Raw genomic sequence first — 25445 nt, 5'->3', positions numbered from 1 at the left:
TCTTGTCCATATTGAACAATAAAGTGCAGGTATCAATGTTTTCAACAGTTAAAATAACATTAATGAAAGAGGGGTAGAGAGGGATGGAGTGAGAGAGACTTGAGAAGGGCGGTAAGTGAGTCGAGCATGTGATGAGGTTGGAAAACATACAAAAAAAAAAAAAAAAACCCTATTTACATTATGGTTTTTGGAAAACTGAAAATAAAAATAAAAAAATACTCACTGCCTTATCTATTTTGTAGCTACTCGTTATCTCATTTAATAGAAAAGCGAACACTATCTCCAAAAATCTATTTTGTATCATCCTTCAGTAGGAGCTCATTTAAAACATTATACACCATAGATGTGTTAAAAGTCAATATAATTCACAACATGTTGCAACAACATATCTAAATCCACAATTGTACTATGAATGATGTGACAACATGAATGCAGCTGTAATTTTTATTTTTTTTTCACAGTTTTATTTTATTATAATGATAGGTAATCGCGCTTAGATATTTAATTATGTGATCTTAAAGGGGTTTTTCCGTGACGATTCGTAATTTTGCTCCAGCAATTGTAATTTTTTGTGAACGGTTTTAAATGTAAGACTTTGCGTGGGTAATAATTGGTCTAAGATCGATAGTCTAGATTGATGAATGAGATTAAGTGCGAAATCCATGGAGTTACCTATTGACCAAAATAATCAATAAAGGGTCAAAGGGTAATCAGTGCATCTCATCCTTGTCGAGACATGTATGATTCTATTAGCCTAGAGTTCAACTATTAGTAGTTAGTTAATTGAGCCGGTTAAAATTCTTTTGATGGGTGGAACTTTGAGAGGTTTTTTTCTATAAATAGAGGAGTTGGTCTCTGATGCCATCTAAATGACCATGAGGAGATCTTCCCCATTAAAGATCAGGTCGACAAGAGAAACAGCAGAAGATCCAGTTTAGATCGATCTCTTCATTGGCTGATTGAGATAAGCTTTCTTAATCTTTCGTTTTTATTCTAGGTGACTTGCATGGTTAGATCTTTAGAATAGTTTAATTAGATTTGTTGTATTTATGATCACGACGTAATGAGTGCCTTGATCCTAGCTTTACATTAGTTACATATTATTAAAAAAACAGAAGGAGAAAACAGCTTTTTGGATGCTTTTAATATGGAGAAATTGTTTGATTTTTTAATTTTAATTACTTTTTGAACATTTTGGTCACAGCCTTATCAGATTGACCATTAGACAATTTTTTATTTTTTTTTAAAGATAATATTATTTTTTAAACCATGGATATTTAATTTTGCAAGAAGTTTTTCGAAAGGTTTAAAAGGAAAAATATTTCTAAAATTTCTTAGTTTTTTACACTTAGAAAAAAACATAACTTGAACCAACCCTATTCAATTTTTTTTAGAGGGACTTTCAATTAATGATGATATTTGTTACGTGCCTAATTGGCTGTAACACAAATAAACAAAATACAAAAAAAAAAAGAGGGATAGAGAGGTTGATTCGAGGCAACTGGACCTTCTAACGGCTCAATTCGAGAGGAACCATGACTCTCCTAGAACAAAGTCTCCTCTGTGCTGTAAAATTCTTCTCTTCTCTCATTTCATAAAATTGCTACTATATAAATACAAGCAAGATGGAATGCCACATCACAAGCCCATTTACTGGCTAACAAGACACATCACAAATAACTAACCCCAAAACCCTAAACTACATACACACAACTACATAACTACTACATTAAAACAACCCATAAACATAAGCACATATCAATATCTCTCTAAATTAATCATAATCATATTATTTCCCTCTTAATTGTGAAAAGAGAAAAAATTATTTCTCCCAAATTTACCGAAGAACCAATTATTTTCCCCGCTGATTTTGTTCTCTCTCTAATTTACTATGCCTTTCATCATCACCAGAATTAAACAATGCCCGTTTCTTAAAAGGGATTTGCTAGGGGCCATCACATATGGGATTTGGCATGGTACTATGGTAGGTGAGCTGACTGCACGAGATTAAATAATTAGGGCGATGATAAATTCGCACCCTTTAACAGTAGTGCGAATTATCCTACAGTGGGTGCGAATTTACCATTGCGGTAATGGCGGAGAAAATACCGGTCCTCTTGCGTTTATCGCTTTCCCACGAACCTGCTTTCAAACCCTGACAAAAGCCACAAAACCCACGAGTTTTCACATTTTCTCCTTTATTTCTTTCTTTATTAGGGAGACAATATTCTCGCCCCTGCCGTTTAATAATGTACCCTCCTCCTCTATATGTAAACTACTATTCATACGCGGTTATTGACTGTTCGAATTCCAGAAATCTATCAATAACCAGTCATAAATGTGTAAAAATAAAATAAAGTGAGGATACCTATTTTCAAAATGAGTGTGTGCGAATACCACCATCTCCCATGTAAGGAATTTTAATTATTTATGTTCAATTAATGAGGATTTCTAAACTAAAATATCACCGTATCCTTATTTTATTATTCAGAGTTTTTTTATAATAGCCGGCTACTCATATAGGCACCGTCATGCTTTGATAATCGCACTAACATATCTTGTCTTTTATTAAACAAATTAAAAAAGAAAAGACAAGCTGAGTTTGTGCAACTACTAAAACATGGTAGTGCTAATGTAGATGGCCTAAACAAAATTGTGTCAAAGTATTAATCTTCCCATCATGCCCTGAGTATACAATTTAATAGCTTTTCAATTTTATTTTATTTTATTTTTATAAAAAAGGCCTCATCAGATTTTCTCGGGGTAATTTCGTCTGAAAAAATTGGCTAACCTTAGAAATGGTTCACACTAGTCTTGAATTTTAAGCTACTGTGTGTGTGGACTGAAGAATAATTCAATCAGAATGAAAAGTTACAAAAGCGAACAAAGGAAAAGCAACGAAACTGCGACCGCTGTTTTTCTGCACGAAATCACGACTCATAATTAGAAATATTTTGGTATATATTGGAAAACTTATGACTATGCCCTGAATTAATAAATTTCATAAGAATTAATATTAGGAACATATTTCCGAAATGTAATTTCTCAGGCAATTATGCAGAAAGCCATTTCACAGCTCACTTTTGCACCAGATAACAACCACATTGATTCACTTTTTAGCAGATTTTGTCTCATTCATTAATTCATCCGAGGTGGCTATTCTCTCTTGCAAAAGTTATCTGTGAAATTGCCTAGTAAATCCCATAATTAAAATTAGAGGGATGCTAAACTCCCAGGAGCCGTTTATAGAAACCGGCTAGAAGTGTGGCATTATTGGATCCACACCATTTGCTTCTATGTTTTTAGTGCCACTAAAAATGCACTACCGATGATGTGGATCCAATTGGTGAGGCCCTTGCAAACAGTTTCTACAAGGGCTCATGTGAATTTAGCATTCCTCTTAACATTATTGAATCAAATCAAGAGGAATGATAGAATGAAGGGCGCCCTTGCAAAAATCAGCTTCAAGTGCGCCCTTATTGGTTGATTTATGCAAAGTCAACACAGTTTCCACTTATTTAGGCGCCATCTACTTTTTTCGGCCCACACTTTGCATAAATTAACCCGTAGGGGCGTCCTTGAAGCCAATTCTTTCAAGGGCGCCCTTCATTCTATCATTTTCTCAAAACAATTATCAGCCACCCATAGAGTAATTAGCTCTAAAATTAGAGTGTAGGGGTATTTTAGTAATTAGAGGGAAGTTAAACGTGAGGGAGTCTTCCATGGTCAAACCTCAGAGAGTTTTTGTCCTTGCATTTTATTGCAATTAAAAGAAATCGTTTTGAAGCCAAAGAGGCAGTTGTGTAATTAAATAAGACACTAAAGACAATTTGTATTCGTTATTTTGGGAGAATATGACAGACATTCCAACCTCCGAAAGGTCACAAATGTTAAGAGAGTAAAAATGTGAAAAAAAGGGGAAAAATACACTTAGACCCCCTGTGGTTTCTGACACATTCAACTTAACTGCTGATCTTTTGAAACACTATCAATGCTAATGAAGACCCTGTACACCCTTCCAAACCCCATACGCGAATCCAAACAGTACCAAAAATACGGTGGGCCCACATTGTTTGGATGATTCAAAACGTCCATTTGATATGGTGTGCCCAAAAAATCACCTCAATAGGATCATCCTAACCCTTCAATCTGTGGACGAACAGTCAACTGAGAGGTCTACCTTTCACGAATTGAAACCGGAGGGGTCTACTTGTAACTTTTTGAACATTAGGGGTTAAGTTGAATGTGTCAGAAACCACAAGGGGTCTAAGTGTATTTTTCCCCCCAAAAAAAATTGTAATGAAAAAATATAATTTATTTTAACAGATTCAAGCCTTGTTTCTTGCAGTAAATTCAGATATAGTATATTAATATTAATGAAAATCCCACCGGCCACATGGCCATGTTTCCCTCCTTTTCCAACCGTTTCTGGGCTCCCAAATGGGGAAGAAATAAATGAAAAACGAATGGTACATTTATCTATGTGTACTTTTATTTAATTTCTTATTGGTAAAAGTAATAAAGAAAAAAGAAGAGTATTTACTAACCTCTGTTAATTTTACAGAGCCCTTTCTTTGAATTCTTTCTCCATAAATAGAAGGACCCCTGCTCCTCATCTTCCTCCACTTTCTCTATCTCTCAAACTCTTCTCTTTGGTGGGTTTATCACAAGTTTTAGCTGATAAACCAAACCCACATTGCCATTTTGATTACTTCATTAGGGTTTTTTTCTTTTACTGCTTCTCTGTTCTGGGGTTCTGTTTTTTTTTTCTTATTTGTGTAGTGTGGATTAGACAAAAGAGCAGAGACCCATTTCTATGGCTAGTCTTCTTTTGGGGTTTTTTCTGTTTTTGTTGCCTTTTGCTTATGCTGGCCATAACTATGCTGATGCTCTGAGCAAGAGCATTCTCTTCTTTGAAGCTCAGAGATCTGGATATCTTCCTCATGATCAGAGAGTTAATTGGAGGGCAGATTCAGGCCTGTATGATGGAAAGGCTAGTGGGGTAAGCTTTTCTATTGTTTCCCCCCTTTTTTTCTGCTCTTTTACTTTTCCTTTTGTAGTCATTTTCTGTGTTCTCTTCTTACTAATGGAAATGGGTGTGACAAGAAAATAACTATAATGTCTCCTAATAAGGTCTTTTTGGCAGACCTATCAATTTGTTCTAGCTTATTTTCCATATTTTTCTGTTGCATTTTCTTTCATAAGTGTGCACAAGTGTAAAATTTTGAATATGATCTTTACTTCCAATTTCCTGAACCATTTTGTGCTTTCTTCTTTAAGAAATTTAATATTTTCTTTAATTTATGTTTGCATGGTTGTCTACATAGATCCTAAAGAAAATTTCACTAGAGATATCTGCATTCATTCTAGACCCATTTTTCATTTTTTCTAAGTTATAGGATAAAACACTTTATACTGCATTCATTCAAGACCCTTTTTCATTTTTTCTAAGTTATAGGATAAAACTCTTTATACTGCATTCATTCTAGACCCTTTTTTTAATTTTTTCCAAGTTCTAGCTTAAAACTCATTATACTGCATTCAGAGGAAAAAAAAGTAAGTAGGTATGTAGAGAAAACACTAAAGATAGTGTTTACTGTTTTCCTAAAAATTGCTTGGGTTTCTTTGTGGTTTCATTTATCTAATGGGAAGATCTTTCTTTATTATCATTTAGTTTACAAAATTTGTTGGCTTGTTTTGTAATATTATTTATTTTTCAGGTTGATCTTGTGGGAGGGTACTATGATGCAGGGGACAATGTAAAATTTGGGCTACCCATGGCCTTCACCATCACTATGATGTCATGGAGCATAGTTGAGTATGGGAAACAGATTGCTCAGAGTGGTGAGCTTGGTCATGCCATGGAGGCTGTGAAATGGGGCACTGACTATCTCATTAAAGCTCATCCAGAACCTAATGTCTTGTATGGAGAGGTGGGTTTTCTTTTTTCACTCCCCTTTTCCTAACCTCAAATTTCAACTATCCTCATCCAGAGTTTTATTTCATTAAAAGTCCCTTTGTTAGTTCAACTTGGTCTGTTTTTGTACTCTGTTTTTAGGGTTTACAATGTAAATGCTCGTGTTTTTTGGTCTATGTTTTTTTTCTGTCTACTTTTTTTACTAGGTACAATCCAGTCAGGTCAGATCTGTTTCTTTCACCTTACTGAAGGGCAGATCTGTTTCTTTCACCTTACTGAAGGGCACCTGAATGAGAGTCCAGTTTGATTAATGGAGAGTTTTCTTCTTCTAATTGAAACCCATATGAAAAGCCAGTTAGATCTGTAGATTTTACTCCATCAGAGCTCTTATATGAAGAGCTTGGGTTGTTTTTTTTGGTGTAATTGATTTTCTAACCTAGATCCATTATCTAATAATTACACAGGAAATCTATAACTACATAACAAGAGGCACAAGTCTTATGTGGGGAGTTTGTTTTGGGTTTTCCATTTCTTTCCCTTCATATTTTTAATTTCTTCGATACCCATTTGAATAATTCATCACATTCCATCCAGATCAGTTTCACTTTCCTTTAAACCAATTGAAGTGATTGTTCTTTTCTGTTATGGTAACTGATTATTTTTCTAATTCATTTGTCCCCTTGTAGTTTGTTTAATATTAAAATATATAATTGCTACTCTATTCTGTTAACTTTCAATTTCTGTCATATTCTCATTGTAACTAATTCTTAATTCCAATTTTGTTTTGCTTAGGTGGGTGATGGAAATACCGATCATAACTGCTGGCAACGGCCGGAAGACATGACCACCGACCGGCGAGCTTATCGGATCGATACAAACAATCCGGGATCCGATCTCGCAGGAGAAACCGCCGCAGCAATGGCCGCGGCATCGATTGTTTTCCGGCATTCAAATCCATCTTACTCCAACGAGCTGATCAACCATGCCAAGCAGGTTTTGAACCCCTCTTTACTCACTTAATTTACTGCTTTTCACATGTAGGTGCATGTTAGCTAAATCATACTTGGAAACTATAACATGCGCCCGTTCCAGTCTTCTCTTTAGTAGTGTGTCAGCCGGTATACGTTTGTAAAAATGTGATTAGAAATTCTAATTTGCGCCTGGGTCGCAGAACCCCAAAATTATCCCTTGCATTACTATTGTTGGTATACGTTAGCAAAAATGTATTAGGAAATTCTAATTTGCGCCGGGGTCGCAGGATGTTGCAGTTGCGAGTGAGCCCCATTAATCCGTTGCAACAAACTTCTTGTGGTGTGCCCCCCGAGCACATGGTATCGTTGCCACGTGTTACAAAAAGTCGTTCTTTTTTCTTTATTTATCTCCCTGACATGGGAGCTTCTTATGTGAATGTTAGGTAACTTTTTCTGAAATCTAGACCGTTCAGATCTGTACTTATTAGGATCATAACCGTCACCTGTACGAGTACTGCTTTATTTCATGCAGCACGTTCTCTAGCACGTGCCAGATTCTGTCGGTGCACTACTGTGCGTGCCTGGCCTTTTAACCCTAATTGATTTGAATTTCCGAGAATACCCTTCAATGTCTTATTTCTAAATTAACCAATGCTAGAATCGTCTCATCCTAACCATCCACATTGCTGGCACACTTATAATAGTTGAAATGACAAACTTACCCTGTTGTTGCTAACCTAATTACTTGTTGGTGTTTTGGAGTGATTATTTTTCCTTTTGTGCCTTTCTAACTGTTTGTTAAGAAAAATTTCATTCGCTGTGTAAATTATAATATTATTGAGGGCAATCAGATAGTGTCAATCTTGTCAGATGGATTCTAGATGGGTCCCTTGTCTCTTTATAATGTTTCTCGTGACGGTGTATATGTCTGTTGCTTTTCTTTCTAAATATTTCCAGCTTATTGGTATGGGCACCCTTTCTTTTGATAATGACACTCATCATGTCAAACACTTTTTCTGAAAGAAAATGTTTTAATAATTGCACTAATTCCTCTTGTCTTTTAATATATAAAGAGCTAGGTTATTACAGGTCATCTCCACCGTATAACTAAATTTCTGTTCCTTCTTTTTTTTTTTTTTTGAAAAAAAATCAGCTTTTCGAATTTGCGGACAAATACCGGGGAAAATACGACAGCAGCATTACGGTGGCGCAGAAATACTACCGATCCTACAGTGGATACGCTGTAAGTTTCTCACTCTCTCTCTTGTCTCTTCAGTTTGCCACCTACCTTTTTGATACTTCCACTCACAAAATTTCATGTGTGGGAAGTAGCTTAAAGTATTTTGTGTGGCAATACCATTTTAATTACTTTCTCAAATTCCCTTCCTACTTTTAACTGACACCTAGTGCGTATTGCGCACTTTCCACATTTAAGTTACTGAGAATTTATACGATGCCCGACAGTCAAAATAGCAAGGGCTAGCCCCTTTTTGAGTGTTTTGACGAGATCAAAAATCAATGGCCAGGTGGTTTGCCACCTAGCCCTTGTAAATTTCTGACCTGGCCCTTGTAAATTGCTGGATAAACATATAATTCTCTTTTGTGATGGATTTTTGGTTGTAGGATGAATTGCTATGGGCTGCCACGTGGTTGTATCAGGCAACGAACGATCAGTACTACTTGAACTATCTGGGAAGCAACGGTGATTCCTTGGGTGGGACCGGCTGGGCAATGACTGAATTCGGATGGGATGTAAAATACGCAGGGGTGCAAGTTCTCGTCTCCAAGGTACTTATCCTACGCACCCACTATTTCATTCCAGTAGTAACTATTTAATTAAAAAATTTAAGGCCTATTTGGTACTCTGCACCATCCTTTTTTTATTTTTATTTTTGTGATCTTTGCAATGTTCCTTATCCAAAGTGGAGCCCGCAATATAGACGGTAGATAGAGCTACTGATCTTGATGATTGCCTGTAAAAAAATATGTTGCATATGATATTATAATCAAATAATAGGTGTAATAGTTTTATTTCTAAGTCCAAATTATGTAGCTAATAGTTTCCAAAAAGGCCTTAATGACCTGTTTGAAAACAAGATTATCTACTATTTATCTTTTTGGCAAATAAGGACCGATTATGTCGGCACCCAAGCAGTGGCGGAGCCAGGATTTATGCATAAGGGGGGCAAGCTTATACATGCTTATACATATGGGGGGCAGGCCTTCAAATTTTAAAGGAGGCTGGACCCAATTGAGTTGGGCCTATTAAGGATTTGGCCCAACTCAACAGGGGCAACTGCCCCCCTTATGCTACATGTAGCTCCGCCCCTGCACCCAAGCGTGCAAATGAGATTAATTTAGGGGTTGTTTGGATGTAGTGAAAAAATATGTAATTTTTCAATAATAGTAATAATAATTCATGGAAAAAAACCAAGGGTGTTATGGGTTTGTATTTTTCCTTTGAAGCAAGGTAGATTTTGAATTTTGTAAAAAAAACCATGGAAAAATGAGTTTACCTATTGCTGGAAATTTTCATTTTTCATGGAAAAAATTTTTCAGGACAAAATTTCCATAGATCTAAAATCAGCCTCTTAGTCCATGTTTGGATTATACAAAAACTTTTCTAAAATTTCCAATTTTTAAAATGTTTGTTTATACATGAAAAAGATAACTTGAACACGCCTAGTTTAAGTTTAATTTAGAGAGGCCTTCAGTTTACAATGAAATTCGTGTGATTAAACCATAACCATTTCACATGATTATATGCAAATAATACTATATGCATGTAAAATTATATGCGAACACTTTTTTGGGGTATCCAAAGACACCCCAAAATATTTTTGATGTAAAATATTTGATCTGATAAATCAGTTGGCATTTGGTTTAAGTAGCACTGGCCTCACCTTATTGCCTGTTTTATTTGCCTACAGTTCTTAATGCAAGGAAAGGGAGCTCAATATTCATCAGAATTCGAAAAATATCAGCAAAAGGCAGAGTACTTTATGTGTTCATGCCTAGGAAAAGGCAGTCGGAACGTGCAGAGAACGCCCGGTGGGCTACTCTTCCGTCAGAGATGGAACAACTTGCAATTTGTAACAAGTGCTACTTTTCTATTAACAGTCTACTCTGACTATCTCTCCTCCGCCGGGAAGAGCCTAAGCTGCCCTGCAGGAACGGTTCCTGCTTCCGAAGTTTTGGCGTTCGCCCAATCCCAGGTAATTCTAATATCAAATTCGCAGATTAATATGTTTTAAGTGAAGATTTTGCTTTAAAATTGATAAAATTGAAGATTTTCTATTAATCTTGATTTCTTGGACGAATTTCAAAGAGCCCTAATGTGTGTTTGTATAAAACACTCGAAGGATTGAATATAGAAAGATTTTATGATAAACTTTGAAAGTGATAAGAATATAATATTCTAATCTAACATAATTACTAATTTAATCCAGCTGCCTAGTCTAGCCAGGTCACCTTATTTGACCCACTTGCCTAATCTCTCACTAAGATGATCCAACAGTTGTTTCAACTCATTCCAATGGTTAGATATCATATATTCAAACAAAATGTATAGAGAAAAGAGTCAGATATCATAAATTGGCATGGATGTTTATAGTGTCATATCATTTGAAATGATTAATTTTGTTGCGCTGCTTTCTGTTCAGATGGATTATATACTTGGAGACAATCCTAGAGCTACGAGTTACATGGTGGGTTATGGTAGCAACTACCCGCGGCAAGTTCACCATCGAGCTTCTTCCATTGTCTCCATTAAGGTCAATCCTTCGTTTGTGAGTTGCAGAGGAGGTTATAACACATGGTATTCGAGGAAGATGAGTGACCCCAATCTCCTTGTTGGTGCAATTGTTGGTGGACCTGATGCTTATGATAACTTTGCCGACGAGAGAGATAACTATGAACAGACTGAGCCTGCGACTTACAACAATGCTCCCCTTCTTGGCATTTTGTCTCGCCTTAGCAGCGGCAAAGGGGGATTTAACCAACTCCTTCCAGGTATATTTTTTTAGTTTCCTTCTCATTAGTCATTTGGTGAAATTTTTTCTAATTTTATATTAAGATCATAATGGTTTTACTAAATCATCTTTTTTGGGTCTGTCCGTACAGTGGTAGTACCAAGTCCTCAACCAGTTTACAAGCCTCAACCCAAACCTTCTCCTGCTCCAGGTATTTTCTACATCCCTTCTACTAATTCTCTCTCTCTATCTCTCTCTCTCTCTCTCTCTCTCTCTCTCTCTCTCTCTCTCTCTGTTTGCGTTGAAGTATAACTCTAATAGCTTAAGCTTTTGAAGTAATTGGTTGTTTCACATGGTATCAAAGCTATTGCCTCACGGCACGTCCGGGGTTAAAACCTGGATGTGTTATAACACCAACTCCTTGATATTAAAAATACACAAGTATGGCCAACCCGAATAAGGGGGTCATGCATGAGGGGGAGTGTTGAAGTATAAATGATTAAATAACATCAACTCTGACAGCTTGAGCTTTTGGACTAATTGGTTGTTTCACATTTTCCTTGTTTTGCCTAGACATTGTTAAGTAAAATCGATATCATACTTGAATGTGCAAGCATGGGCCACTGAGTGGGGGTTCCGTTGAATCCATATATCCTCTTCTACTTTAACCATCTAACAGAGTTCTGTATCTATTGCAGCTACAACTGTATCCCCTATTGCCGTTCAGCAAAGGACTACAACATCATGGACTGCAAAGGGGAAAATTTACTACAGATATTCTACATTGGTGACAAACAAATCGGCAAAAACAGTGAAGGACCTTAAGCTTTCGATATCAAAGCTTTATGGTCCGTTGTGGGGTCTTTCGTGGTCCGGTGGTGCTTACCAATTCCCAACATGGATGGAATCTTTGCCCGCTGGAAAGACCCTCGAATTTGTTTACATTCAATCCGCTTCTCCGGCAGATGTTAGTGTCTCAAGCTACACCATGGCTTGAAATGACTCGAAGTTGAGTAAGAAAGGTTTGCTGTTTTCTGGGTTTGCAATGAAAGAGTTGTGCAGTTATACAGTATAGTCCAGAAAGGATTTTTCTTTTTCTTTTTCCCTTTCAGTCCTATGTGAGTTTGGTTAAAGTTTTAGTGCAAGTTAGGTTAGATTGAATAAGAATGTGGGTTAGGGGAGAAAGGTGTGAAGAGACAAGGAAAGAAGTGCTCATCCTCTTTCTCCTCTTTTTCAATTAGTTTACAGAGATTGAAAGTTGGGAGGTGAAAAAGGAGCCATCCAACTGTTTCTAAAGAGTCTTGTTTCTTGTATTAAGACAATTTGCTGCTTTGTGTATTGATGTTGTAAGCTTGCAAGTTTCATTTTCTTCTATATAAAAATACATTGTGCAATGATCTCTCTATGTTCTTTTTAACTAGAAGGGAATGGAACCCGCATCCCTATTTCAATTTGAAGCCTGCAGTGAGATTTTGAACATGCTCTACTTGCTTTCCAACTATATCAGCAAGTATTTTAATTTCTAATGTACACTTACGCCCCATTGCAGCAGAAAACAGCCATTCAGTTTATATGAAATTAAGGCTGAAATTATTAATAAAACAAACATGAATGCCATTAGAAAACCCATGTACTTTTTGTGCAGCTAACTTCATTGGGATGGATTTTAGATCTTTTCTAAACATAGAAATGAAAAATTAAAGAGAAGAAGAAGAATGAAGAGTCAATTTAAGTTCATTTTAGGGGTTCATACAATTGGCTCGTCTTCGGTTGAGGAATTGACAGTTGGAATTTAACTAACTCCTTGAAGAGTTGTCACCTAGGTTGGGGCGTAGGATTCTTGAGGGGTTCGAAATAGGGCATGGAATCAGAAGGAGTTAGGCACCGATCCCACGTAAGTGTAAGTCATCTATGATAATGTCCTTAAGTTTCATAATTTGATATTTAAGTATGTTTTATTAATTGAGTACTGATTGTGGTTTGAATAACATCCTATATAAGCTAAATAGTACCATTTATAAAAACAAGCAAGCTAACTTAGATACTGAAAACAACCGAAAAAAGCATTAAAATGGATAAAGGAAAAGCGACTGCCCTAAGCTAAGAGTCACAAAATCAATGGAATGGCCATTTTTCTTCATTGGTGGGATAAGCCATTGGATCAAGACAGAGACATGTCATTCAATGTCTGTGAAAAGAATCGGGTCATGTAGACTGTAGAGGCATCCGAGCATGCACATAGATCATAGGAAGATGATTAAAGATGATGACTTGAATTGATGCTAAACGTGTCAGATACATTTCACCATCTTTCTCTCCATGCATATTTAATCATTGCTCATCAACTCTTGAATAGACAAAGATGAATCCTTCTTCAATTATAGTAATAGTAGAATCCTGTTTTTTATTAGATTAATCAATTTTTTTTCTCATGTTTTTTCCCTTCACATCTCATTTGATTTACTGTGTCCACAATTCCAGAGAAACTGTATTCCTCAAGATTGGGGTTCAATACTGATTAAGTGGTTGTTATCATAAAATTTGATTTCCAAACTTCCACATGCATCTGGCTTTCTGAACTCCCCCGCATCATTGTGGACTCTCTCGAGTCAAATCCCTTTTACCTAGGCCACATTCTTATCCGGGTCCATGTTTTACCCCGCATAGCTAATCAAAACTCCTTTGACACTCCCGAAATATGAGCATGTCGACCGAGTACTCGACCACGTAAACTAGGGTTCGCTTTGGCCACGTTTTGACCCATATCCACATTTTGAAACACTGTTACTCCTTGAATAGGGAGAGAGCCTTGTCACCCTTCTATTTACTCTCCTTCAATTTCAGCTTTCAGGCATTTGTTAGACTGATACTTGTTCGTTATAGCCAATCTCAACCAACTCTCATAGCTCTTGGGAAAAAAGTTATCTTCATCTTTGTACTCCAAAACTCATATTTCTTTCCTTCAATGATGGAGTGTTCACGGTTCACCTATGGTATGGGGCTGGAGCACTTTAGGTTGTATTTGATTTCGTGCAAAATGAAATTAAGTGGAAGTGTCATTGGAGTGAAAGACAAGGAGTGAAGTTGAAATTAAGCAGAAAGGAGGTTTTTTCGGTTTTGATACTAGTAGACAGCTGCTTATCTAATATTTTTTACATGTAGCGGGCAAGTTCTGTTGTGTTCCCAAGCAGCCTTAAAGAGATACAAATTCCATGTGTTCCTCATAGGGTTGTGACCTTTTGCTGATCTATGTCTGGACAAGATCATTACTGTATTTGATTGATAGAGTTCGTTGATTACTTCTTTTTTTCCATTGTAGCTTTTCATGATAAATTAGTGTCTCCAAGTGGTGAGAGAGGGTGGAGTGAAAGACAAGGAGTGAAGTTGAAATTAAGCCGAAAGGAGGTTTTTTCAGTTTTGATAGTATTAGACAGCTGCTTATCTAATATGTTTTACATGTAGCGGGTGGGGTGGGGCAGGTGGGAGAAGGAGAGAGATTTGAGGGGGGCATAATTGAGATGAGGGTGAGAAGTGGCTAAAAATCAGGAAAAAAATAGATCCTATTTTGGGCAGAGTCTTTTTTCCTCTTATTTTTAGCCACTCCCTCTAACCACTTGGAGGCACTAGTTTATCATGAAAAAAAAAAAATCATGGTAGCCAAAAGGGCCCTGAGGGGTCTCTAAAGGCATTCACATTATTCGATGATTAGGAAAGAACGCGACCACATGTTATGAAATGTGTTAACCCGCACCCGTAAATATAAATGAACTAAAACGTGGATTATAAGAACGAATGATCCAAGCTATTGACCCACTGCCATTGGCCTCACCTGATTGAATAATCCAAGCCATTTGATCCATGGTGCCCTCATTTAGGATCTTGCAAGGAAAAGCTAAGGTCACCTTCTCTAACCCTTATTGGTAGTACTGCTGCATTTAATTAATGCTAAGAATGAGAGAGAAAAACTGAGAATAGAGTTTGGCAGATCCGACCCTTTCTTCCCACTTGTGTAATTTTTGAATTTGGCAGAGAATGAAACAAAGTCTCTCTCAGCTCTTCTATTTTCCCCCATTATGCTCTGTCTAAAAAATGGAAAATAAGAAGCATTGATGAGCATGTAATATTTTTACATTTTGTCGCTATGCCTGCTCAGAATGGCCCACCTACTTGGATGATCTAAACCATTTATTCGTTAATAAATATTTTATTGGATTGGGAACTTCAGTTGAAATAATAATAAAGAACAAATAAAATTTCAAAATTAAATGAATCTATTCATATTTATAAATAAGTAAATAAATAAAAACATATACAAGTTCAAAAGAAAAAGTAAAAAAATAAAAAGAAATCAACCAAAAAGTAGGGCAAAATGATACATAAAGAATTTTGTTAGTCCTATCTATAAGAGAAGAGCATATGAAAAAATGTAACCGACTCGATCGTTTCCTTGGGTCACTGTTCATCCACACTAGGAATCCCTATCGTTAAAAGATTATCAATTCCTAATGAAATGGATGTAGTGATGGCTTGCTGGAAACCCATATTCTTTACTTGATCCAGTGTGTGTGATATGTATGTCATTCTGAAGTGATCTGTCAAGATCTTGCTTGTGTTTAATGCTTTCCAATTCTACCATAAATCATACAGGTACGGGCTACAATTGTATTCATTAGAATTGGATTGGTTCATCAACAGCGTTAGCTCAGAATCCAATCTTGACTCTGCACCATTGACTTCTCTATTATTAGTGATCAATAATAGAATAATTCCTTGTATGTATGCAATGGACGGACCGTTGAAACCATATCATATTTGTTTATTTGAACAGAAAACAAATACTCTCAAAGAAATGGAGTTGTTGATTCTAAGAAACAAGTATTTTGTTGGCGAAATGAAAAATGCGCCCCTTTTCATCACTTGGGACACCCAGTTGCATTGTATGGGTCATTCCTTCAAATGTGAAGTACATCAGCCCTTTTGCAGTCTTAGATAGACTGTAGTTGGGTGTCCCAAGTGATGAAAAGGGGCGCATTTTTCATTTTCCTTTTTTTGGGCAATGATATTTTCACCCCACTTTATAGCGTGAACAGTTGGCACCTTTAAAATTTTTTGACATCAAATCACGTTAAAAGGGGGGCGAATGCGTACTGCAGGGGGTGAAAATATCATTGCCCTTTTTTTTCACAAGTTACATCTAGCAATACCTATTAATATGTTAGATCATCCAAATGAGCTGGTCGCATGAAAAATACACTCCCACCCCACGTCAAAGTGGGTGCGCCCTTATCAGGAGTGGCAACGGTTTGGTTTCGGTTCGGTTTGACCCCAAACTGAACCGAACCGAGCCGAGTATGCTTACCTCCAAACGAAAACTGAGCCGAACCGATACCGAACATGCTTAACTCCAAACCGAAACTGAAACTGAACCGATGAAAAGGGGTGCATTTATCACTTTCCTATGAAAAGGGGCGCATTTATCATTGTCAAATGTCGAAACCGAAACCGAAACCGAAATCGAAACCGAAACCGAATTTTGGGTTCGGTTCCGGTTCGGTTCGGATGATTTTGCCACCCTAGCCCTTATCGAAGTATCAAACAAGGGAAGGGAGTGCGGATATCATTTTAAAAACATAAAATCTCCCACCGAACTAACTTTGCCCTACGTTGAAAACTCTAACCCTGGAATAGCCCCTCTTAAACCCCTCAGCTGCCTCCCTCCTTGTCTTCTTCACTTCAAGTTTTCGATCTCTTTCTGGATGGCCGGAACCTTTCCTTCTTCCCTCTTCCTCTGCATATCAACAAGGTATGTGGATTTTTCCCCTTTTGTTTCTTTTATTTTTTTCAAAGAAGACCTAGATTTCAAAGAACGCTTGCTATAGTTGGTCAGACGATATGTGAAGGAATTTCATTCTCTGTTGTGATGAAGAATACTCTCAAAAGTAATATGTCACAGAGCTTTTGGTCACACACAGGCTCCAAAGATTTGATTTTTTTTTTTTTTTTTTTTGTGGCTAGGGTATTCAGTCATTTGATACTATTCTCAGCCCTATTTTCTTAATGCCTAAACATTTCTGTGACAACCTAGTTAAACAATACCATGCATATTTTGGAGTCATTTCTCATTGCCTAGCCTGAAATGATTTTTCACAGCCTTCAACACTATTATGCATTATCTAACAATCTGCAGCCATAGTGGTGATCTATTCAGTTTTAGGGAATATTATCTTTACTCGGAGTAATATTGATGCGTGAATCATCCACTAGACTTGGTCTTTTTTGAGAAGAACCAGACGGAAATTCACCTTTTTTATTGTGCTCATTTGGGTAGATTGTAACAACAGAAATTGACTATGATTTTATTACAGCCCTCCTTCAACATACTTAGAAAGGCAATCCGGGTTTAGGTTTAAATTAGGTCAGGGTGAATTAGGACAAGTTGGAAAAAAAAAGTAGTCACCGTGAAGCTCAATGCAATAATATAGAAAACCCCAACCAGTAGGGCGGGTTTAAGGATCATGGGTTTTTTGAAAAATAACCCAACCCGACCTGACCCAAGATAGTTTCTCAGGTAGGGTAGGATTCTTGAACCTCCCCCCCCCCCCCCCCCAGACCCGAGTTGCAACCCTACCTTTTGGTGCTGATGCAACTATTCTGTGTTGCTGAATTTCGAGAACTAGCTTTTGAGTCTCTGATTCTACTTGTTTTCCCAATTCAAATAGTTTCACACATTCCGCTTTCTTGATGTGTTCAGTTGATTCTATCATTAGTATTTTTTTATTGTGATTGTCACTTGATGACCCAATTTATTCTTTTATTTCTTTCTTTTTTCATGTTTGGATCTGAATTTGATCTACTTTGATCGGGTACTTGTTCATATGGTTGGGGGTTTTCATCAGTTATATGTTTATTGTTTGGATGCATCTATGTTTTTCTTCGAGTTTTGGCAAATGATTCTACTTTTTGTTGTTTGTTAGGGATTTTTGAGGTTCTATCCTGGAAATGCTTGAAATTTATAGGCACAGATCCATTGAATGGAAACCTTCGCCAGTTGTAGCACTTGCTACGAGCATCGACAAGTCTCAGGTTGCAGCAGCTCGCGAAGATGGCTCCATCGAGATTTGGCTCGTTTCTCCCGGTTCCACTGGCTGGCACTGTCAGCTGGTATGCTATTCTTTTATGGGTTTGCATTTTATTTAGGCTTGGTTTCTTTTGATGTATACAACTCAACTCAACTCAACTAAGCCTTTCTCCCAAACTAGTTGGGGTCGGCTAAATGAATCCTTTAGAAAAACTTCATGAAGAAGGTGAAAGGAATCTATCCGGCTCTAATCCTGGCTCTTTCTTTTGACGTATAATGGATGCAAAACAAATTTTACGCCCATTTTTTAATTAGGAAAATGGGTGTAAATTTTGTTTTATGCCCACTTTGAAAGAAACTGAACCTCATTTGAAGTTACAGATAGTGATTTGAATGGTTTGTTGGTTCCAACAGATGATTCAAGGAAACCCTAACTCCAGAGTATCTTCCCTCATTTGGTGTCGTTCGAGTTCGAAAAGCTCACCTTCAGCTCGCTTGTTTTCATCGAGTATTGATGGATCAGTATCAGAATGGGATCTCTTTTCCTTGAAGCAAAAGGTACGGTCTATTTGTGGTTTACCGTCACATTTCATGTATCGCTTGTTTATGGATATTGTGTCATTGTCATTGTTAGCATATTACTGAGTTCTTGACTTGTAGCCAGTACTTAAGTTTACGAATGTTTTTGGGACTTTCTTCTTTTATTCTCATTTTTGTTGTCTCTTTATATAGAAAGTGTAATTTCTGTCTTTCTTTATATTTTGCAGATTTTACTAGATTCAATTGGAGTCTCTATCTGGCAGATGGCCATAGAACCTTTTGATGATTCACCACATTCGACAAATCATGATTCTGGAAGTGTAGTCAATGGATATTCAAATGGTAAAGTCAGAGCTCATGACGATAATGAAACTAGTGAAAGTGATGATGATGACAATGACTCCACTGAGCTTCATGCGGCACCAATTCATGGTGAAAGTTTGCGTGTAGCCCTTGCCTGTGATGATGGCTGTGTGCGTATATATGTTGTTTCTGATTCTGAGGGATTAACTTATTCCAGATCTTTGCCCAGGGTTAGCGGTGAGCTACGTATACCTTTTCCCTCATTTCATTTATATTTTCTTATACCTAATAATTCCCGCTCAAAAGTTCTATTGGTTAATGTCAAATTGGCAGGGCGCATTTTAAGTGTGACATGGAGTCTTGACAAAAAGCTAATATTTTCTGGAAGTAGCGATGGGTATGTTTGATTAGTATATCCATTCAAAAAACATGTCTGATTAGTACACACACACACACGATATATTTGACTTTCAATGTCTCTAGCTGCTAGAGGTTTATACATTTTCTTCTTGCTATTAGAAAAAAAAAATTGTGTATGTCTATCCCAGGTATCATATATCTATTCAAAAAAAATGTCTGATTAGTATATAGGCGTGATATATTTGACTTTCAATGTCTCTCGCTGCTAGATGTTTATACTTCATACATTTTCCTTTTGGTATTAGAAAAAAAAATTGGGTCAGAGGAAAAATTATATTGCTTTTGCAGATTTATAAGATGCTGGGATGCTCAATCGGCTCATGAGGTTTACAGGATTACAGTTGGGTCTGGAGGCTTGGGTAGTGGAGCCGAACTTTGTGTATGGTCGTTACTTGTCCTAAGGTATAATTATTATAGTTGTACTGTAGCTGGGATATGTATCCTTTTTTTTTTCTCCTCTCACTTTTAGGGGCATTCTTGGGGATTCTGGAAGCACTTGAACTTTGCTGATTTTTAATTTATGATGCATTCAGGTGTGGGACCCTTGTTAGTGGAGATAGTACTGGTAGTGTTAATTTTTGGGATAGTCGCCATGGAACTCTTTTGCAGACACAGTCTCTCCATAAGGGCGATGTCTACTCTTTGGCAACAGTCCCTAGTCATAACAGGGTGTTTTCTGCTGGTTCAGATGGGCAGGTATTTAATTTGTTACATTTTTAGTATAATTCGCATGATTGGTTTTACTTACCAAAAAATTGTGTCAATTAATTCTGTTCTAAAATGGCTTATAATGAAAAATGCTAAACTCAACTCAACAAAGCCTTTGTCCCAAACTAGTTGGGGTCGGCTAAATGAATCCTTCAGAAAAATTTCATAAAGAAGGTGAAAGGAATCTGCCCGGCTCTAATCTTGGCTCTAGCTGGTTTCTTCTACGTGGATCATTTTCTTCCATTCTATCCTATCCAAGGTCAGGTTAATGAAAAATGCTATTAATCATAAGTAATGCACATAAAACAAGAATTGATTTTGTGGGAACAGTATCACATCAGCACACAAATTGGACTTGGTTCACAGTAAGCTAGGCTGAAAGTGATTGCTTAATTATTATTTTTTGAGTTGTTACTTTTGTCATTTTCAGTATATCTTCGCCTTAAATTTGAGGTCCTTCCTAAGCACTGTGAAACAATATTCAACGCAAATGTTGCATTGCGAAACTAGTGTTCAACCCAAATGTTGCAGAAACTAGTGTTCAAGCCAAATGTTTGATTACCATTGGACATATGTGAATATATAATTTAGATGGTACCCCTGGAAAGCACCATAATTTCAAATACCTGGTCATGCAAATGTGCTCTGTTGAAAGAAAATGCAAATATGAGTACTATTTTTTTTTTTAATGGCGCAAATATGAGTACCATAAGACAGTATCCTTTAGTGTTTCTAGGTTTTGGAGTGAAGTTGATTAGGTGAGCTTCTATAGGATTGCTAGGAATAAGGGTGCCTGCATGTTTGATTGTTACAAAATGGTGCAGAGTAGTCAGGTTGATCTTGTTTATGTAAGCAGCGGGTTGATCTTTCTACCAAGTTGACTATGCTACTCTGCTGTTTATATAACTAATGCTGTCATTCTCTATAGTAGTATTTATACTCTTTACTTTTTATTGGTCAAGATGAGTAATCAATTATTATTCTATTTAATCAGCAATTACTGACTTGGCCATCTTGTCCTTATTTGTAGGTTATTCTATATAAACTCTCTAGTGACACACAGGGATCTAGCAGTCACAAGTCTTCTACTGAAGTAATAAAGAAATGGGTGTATGTCAGTTACATCAGAGCTCATACGCACGATGTTAGAGCCTTGACCGTTGCAGTGCCAATCAGTAGAGAAGGTTGGTCTGAATGAACTGTGGCTTAAGTATTCAAGTCTTCCAGAGCTCGTTCTCTTTGTTTTGGGGTATACATTTTGCTTTAATCTTTTGAATTGTTTCTTTGATTTTATTCTCTCTTTGACAGATTCAGTGCCTGATGAAAAGGTACCCAAGTCTCGTCGTCAGGAGAAACCCATAGATTTCAGTTATCATAAGTGGGCACATTTGGGAGTTCCCATGCTTATTTCAGCTGGTGATGATACAAAGCTCTTTGCTTATTCTGCTAAAGAATTCACTAAGTTTTCTCCACATGATATTTGCCCTGCACCACAGAGAGTGCCTATACAGTTGGTAAATAATACAACCCTAAACAAGGATTCTGTAATTCTTGTTCAGAGCTCTACCTGTTTAGAGGTCCTATCTGTTAACCCAAGTGGTGATGCTACCCCTGTTATGGGCTCTGGGAGGACTGCGAAAATGAGATTGCTGGCTCGAGTTAAGAGTAAGGCGGCTCGAAAGATTATTTGCAGCACCATATCAGGCACGGGAGCATTGTTTGCTTACTCCGACCATGTGAAACCGAGTCTGTTTGAATTGAGGTCTGAAGTTGGGCGGAGCGGATGGATAATCAATAGAAGGCAACTACCTAGGGGTCTGCCTTTTGCACATTGTATGGTTTTCTCTACTGATTCCTCTTGCTTGATGGTAGCTGGCCATGATAGAAAAATATATGTAAGTTTTTCAATTCTTTGGTACTGGCTATGATTTATAGTATCTGTGGTTGGATTGGCTAGCGGAAACTCATTATGCACCCCGATTTGATGTCTTTGATGTTTTTGTTCCGTGTCTGTTTTGGAGTTATGTTGGCCCAGATTGAGTTACACTGTTTAGTATATGGTACTGTCTTTTAGCATTAGTAGTGGCATCTTGGTTATTTTGCTAGTACTAGTGGCTTTTTATTCATTTGTTACATATTTTCCATTAGTTTTACCTTTCTGGTGTAACAGGTTGTGGACGTGGAACAGACAGAGCTGCTGCATACTTTCATACCTTGCCGGAAGGAGGATGATATGAATTCACCGCCAAGTGAGCCTCCTATAACAAGGATGTTTACCAGTTCTGATGGGCAATGGTTGGCTGCTATCAACTGCTTTGGAGATATCTATATTTTCAATCTGGAGATACATAGGTAACATTTGCCCGTTCAGCTTGAATATTCTTCACTGACATTACTATTTTATCACCTTGTAATGTTCCTCATATGCATTAAGCAATGTTGATAATTTAAACCTGAAAAACATCAAAAGTGATCTATTAACGTTGGAAAAGCTGTCTTTGTTGATAACTTGATTTTAATCTCTATTTATATACAATACCAGAAATGTTTTGCAAGCTAAGAAAGAGAATTTGTATTAATAAGTTGCCAACTTTATTTTATTAAAAATGTTGAATCTTTGTAAAGCATTGTATTAATATTAGAGTAAGTCTTACCATTTCCTCATTTGAATCATAGCATGTCATTACATGACTGTATCTGGTTTCCCTCTGCTGTTTTCCAGTTTCATTTACAAATTGTTGAGATACATGTATATTGCATTCATTTTTTTTTGAATGGTATATATAGTGCATTCATGCATATTATTATTATTATTATTATTATCATGATGATGATGATGATGATGATGATGTTATTATTATTATTATTTGAATGGTACATTCATGCATATTTTTATGCATCATAAATCAATGTGTGTGTGTGTGTGTGTGTGTGTGTGTGTGTGTGTGTGTGTGTGTGGACCTAGTCTTTTCTCTTGTCAATTTTTGGTCTTTCTTAATTTTAGTAAATTTTCTGACATTGTTCAAGTTTTGATTTACAGGCAACACTGGTTCATAAGCAGATTGAATGGGGCTTCTGTTACTGCTGGGAGTTTTCTTCCCGGAAACAGCAATGTGCTTGTCATTACAACATCTTCAAACCAGGTGTATGTGTTTGACGTGGATGCCAAGCAATTAGGTGAATGGTCTAGGCACAACACTTTTGTTCTGCCTAGAAGATTTCAGGAGTTCCCTGGGGAGGTTATCGGACTCTCCTTTCCTCCATCTGTTTCCTCAACCTCTGTTATTGTCTACAGTGCCAGGTGCGCTCACTTTCCTTATAAATATTATTGGAATTTGTTCAATTGATGTTGGAGGTTTATATCTGCTTTTGGGGTTGGCGATTGGTATGAGCTTTGGTTTGGGGTCGTACTATATAACAATAAGGTATTTATTGTGTAAAGGCAATTGGTATCTGCTCTCCCTTTTCTTAATAATGGCACTCCTTTCTTTTGCACTTACATAATTAGTTGTTGATCGCTGTTACGATTCTCGTAAGCTATCAATAACCACTCAAAAAGTGGTAAATGAAGTGCCATTATCAAGGAGTGCAAATAACATTTCCCTATAAATTTCCCTATATCGAAGCATATTTGACTGAAACTTTTCTGCTTTACCTATTTAAATATGTTGGGTAACTGAAACTTTTCTCCGTTACCTATTCCAATCTGCTGGGTAACTGAAACTTTTCTGCTTTACCTATTCAAATATCTTGGGTAACTGAAGCTTTTCTGCTCTACCTATTCAAATATGTCAGGTTAAGGACACTAGTCATTTTGTTTCCGCTTTGGTATTGAATTTTTTTTAGAAGGTAACAAATTTATTTATATGGCAATAACCGGATTACAACGGGGACGAAGCATCCCACTCATGCAAACAGCAACTACACCAAATCCATTTATGGCATTGAAATTGAGGAGATTTTATATGGTGTAAGGCCTTACAACAATACGGTAGGGGTACCGTCCTTGATATTTGATCCAACAGCAGCTCACTTTTTGAGGATTTTGAGGAGCTGCTGTTGGATCAAATGTCAAGGGTGGTACTTCCACCGTACAAAGGCCTTACCTTACACCATATAATTTCTTGAAATTGAGATAGTTTAAAAATTTTCTGAGATAGGGAGGTGTCCCAGCCTTGCCTAGATTAATTTATCTACTGGAAGTATTGCCGCTGGTTCATGGGTCTTATTTGAAGCATGCATTTAGCCTTTGAGAGTTCAAAATTCCAAAATTTCATTTGTCTATTTGAGAATTTTTTTCCTGATCTGTTACTCTGTGTGTAGGGCAATGTGCTCTATTGACTTTAAGATACCAGTCGGTGAAGATGATGTTGAAAACTTGACCAATGGTTTGGATTCACCTCCAAAGATGGGTAATCTTTCCACGAATGGGAAACTAAAGCGGAAGTGGAAGGATTATAATAAGGAACAGGAGCTCAGCGGTAAAAAGAACTTTGATTTCACTTCCTTCAAAGATCCTGTTCTACTCGTTGGACATCTATCAGACAATTCATTGTTGATAATAGAAAAGCCATGGTTGGATGTAGTTCAGACTTTTGATGCTCCGGTGCACAGACATATCTATGGGACTTAGTTTGTCATGGCCTCCGATTTAAGCCGTGCTGATGAGCCCGTTCATTTCGTTCTTTTTTAGGCCACTGGATGCTGAGAATATGCTGTGTAAAATATATGTGATAGTTGCAGTAACATGTTTTGTTAGATTGTTTCAGTGATCATATTATCAGCTGAGAGGTTTTGTTCTTTCAGCTGAGTAATGTTTTGATTCATTTTAAAGAGGGAAAAAGTTGCCATGAGAAGCCTCAGCATCTGAAGAAAGATTCAGATAATCCTGCCTTCATAAAAACACCAAGGCCCATCTGAAAATTCTTCTTGTAAGCATTTTCATAAGAAAGATAAAACATGAACCAGTTTTCCTCTCAATCTAATTGATATAAGAATCAATGGTTTGTAATTTTGGTCGTTTGGGTTGGACTCATCCATCAAATTAATTGATATCGGCACCCATGGTTAACTTTTAACTTCCTTTTCCAAACACCCACTTCAGTTTCCTTTCCACTTCACTTTACTAGATAGCCACCTCACCTCTACTCTCTTTTCTTGCCCCTCTTACCAAGTAAAAGTTCATGTAAACTATTGATTTTGTAGTCCTTTATCTAACACATTGCTGATGACCAGTTACAAAAACTATCCTAATTGCTTGCTTCTTGAATGGCCGAACGTCAGGAAGTGCAATTAAACTGTGGAAATAGTAATTCCAGGATTGATTTTTTACTTGGACCTTGTTTGGATTGGAAGAAAAACATTCCTCTAAAAAGTAGGAAATTTTAGAAATGTTTTTTTCTTTTCAAACTTTTCGAAAAAATCCTGCAATCCAAACAGGGCCTTAGGGGTTGCATGTGGCCGTTGGAGATTACTTTCAAAATTCACCCTAACACGGGGGATTAGCTAGCCAAAGCCATTTCATGACTCACTTTTTC

At 36.9% G+C, this 25445-nt stretch overlaps 2 protein-coding genes across 2 annotated transcripts; both read left to right on the top strand.

Moving 5' to 3' along the window:
- Window positions 1–4619: 4619 nt before the first annotated feature.
- Window positions 4620–12253, top strand: LOC143860076 (endoglucanase 19-like). Its single transcript, XM_077370591.1, has 9 exons — window positions 4620–5002; window positions 5721–5933; window positions 6710–6910; window positions 8042–8131; window positions 8512–8676; window positions 9819–10103; window positions 10551–10899; window positions 11011–11070; window positions 11558–12253. Exons 1-9 carry the CDS (start codon window positions 4817–4819, stop codon window positions 11854–11856), a joined length of 1848 nt encoding a protein of 615 aa, XP_077226706.1. The 5' UTR covers window positions 4620–4816; the 3' UTR covers window positions 11857–12253.
- A 4252-nt stretch (window positions 12254–16505) lies between these two features.
- On the top strand, window positions 16506–24758 carry LOC143860806 (WD repeat-containing protein PCN-like). Its single transcript, XM_077371625.1, has 12 exons — window positions 16506–16662; window positions 17834–18020; window positions 18352–18495; window positions 18705–19017; window positions 19114–19177; window positions 19489–19602; window positions 19734–19896; window positions 20939–21092; window positions 21217–21803; window positions 22079–22260; window positions 22949–23209; window positions 24232–24758. Exons 2-12 carry the CDS (start codon window positions 17859–17861, stop codon window positions 24539–24541), a joined length of 2454 nt encoding a protein of 817 aa, XP_077227740.1. The 5' UTR covers window positions 16506–16662; window positions 17834–17858; the 3' UTR covers window positions 24542–24758.
- The last annotated feature ends 687 nt before the right edge of the window (window positions 24759–25445 follow it).

Source organism: Tasmannia lanceolata, unplaced genomic scaffold (genome assembly GCF_043159265.1).
Source record: "Tasmannia lanceolata isolate RefF3 unplaced genomic scaffold, GAP_Taslan_0.1 ptg000037l, whole genome shotgun sequence".
Classification (NCBI taxonomy): domain Eukaryota; kingdom Viridiplantae; phylum Streptophyta; class Magnoliopsida; order Canellales; family Winteraceae; genus Tasmannia; species Tasmannia lanceolata.
Note: the sequence above shows the minus strand (reverse complement) of the source record. Positions and strands in the feature narration are given on the sequence as shown.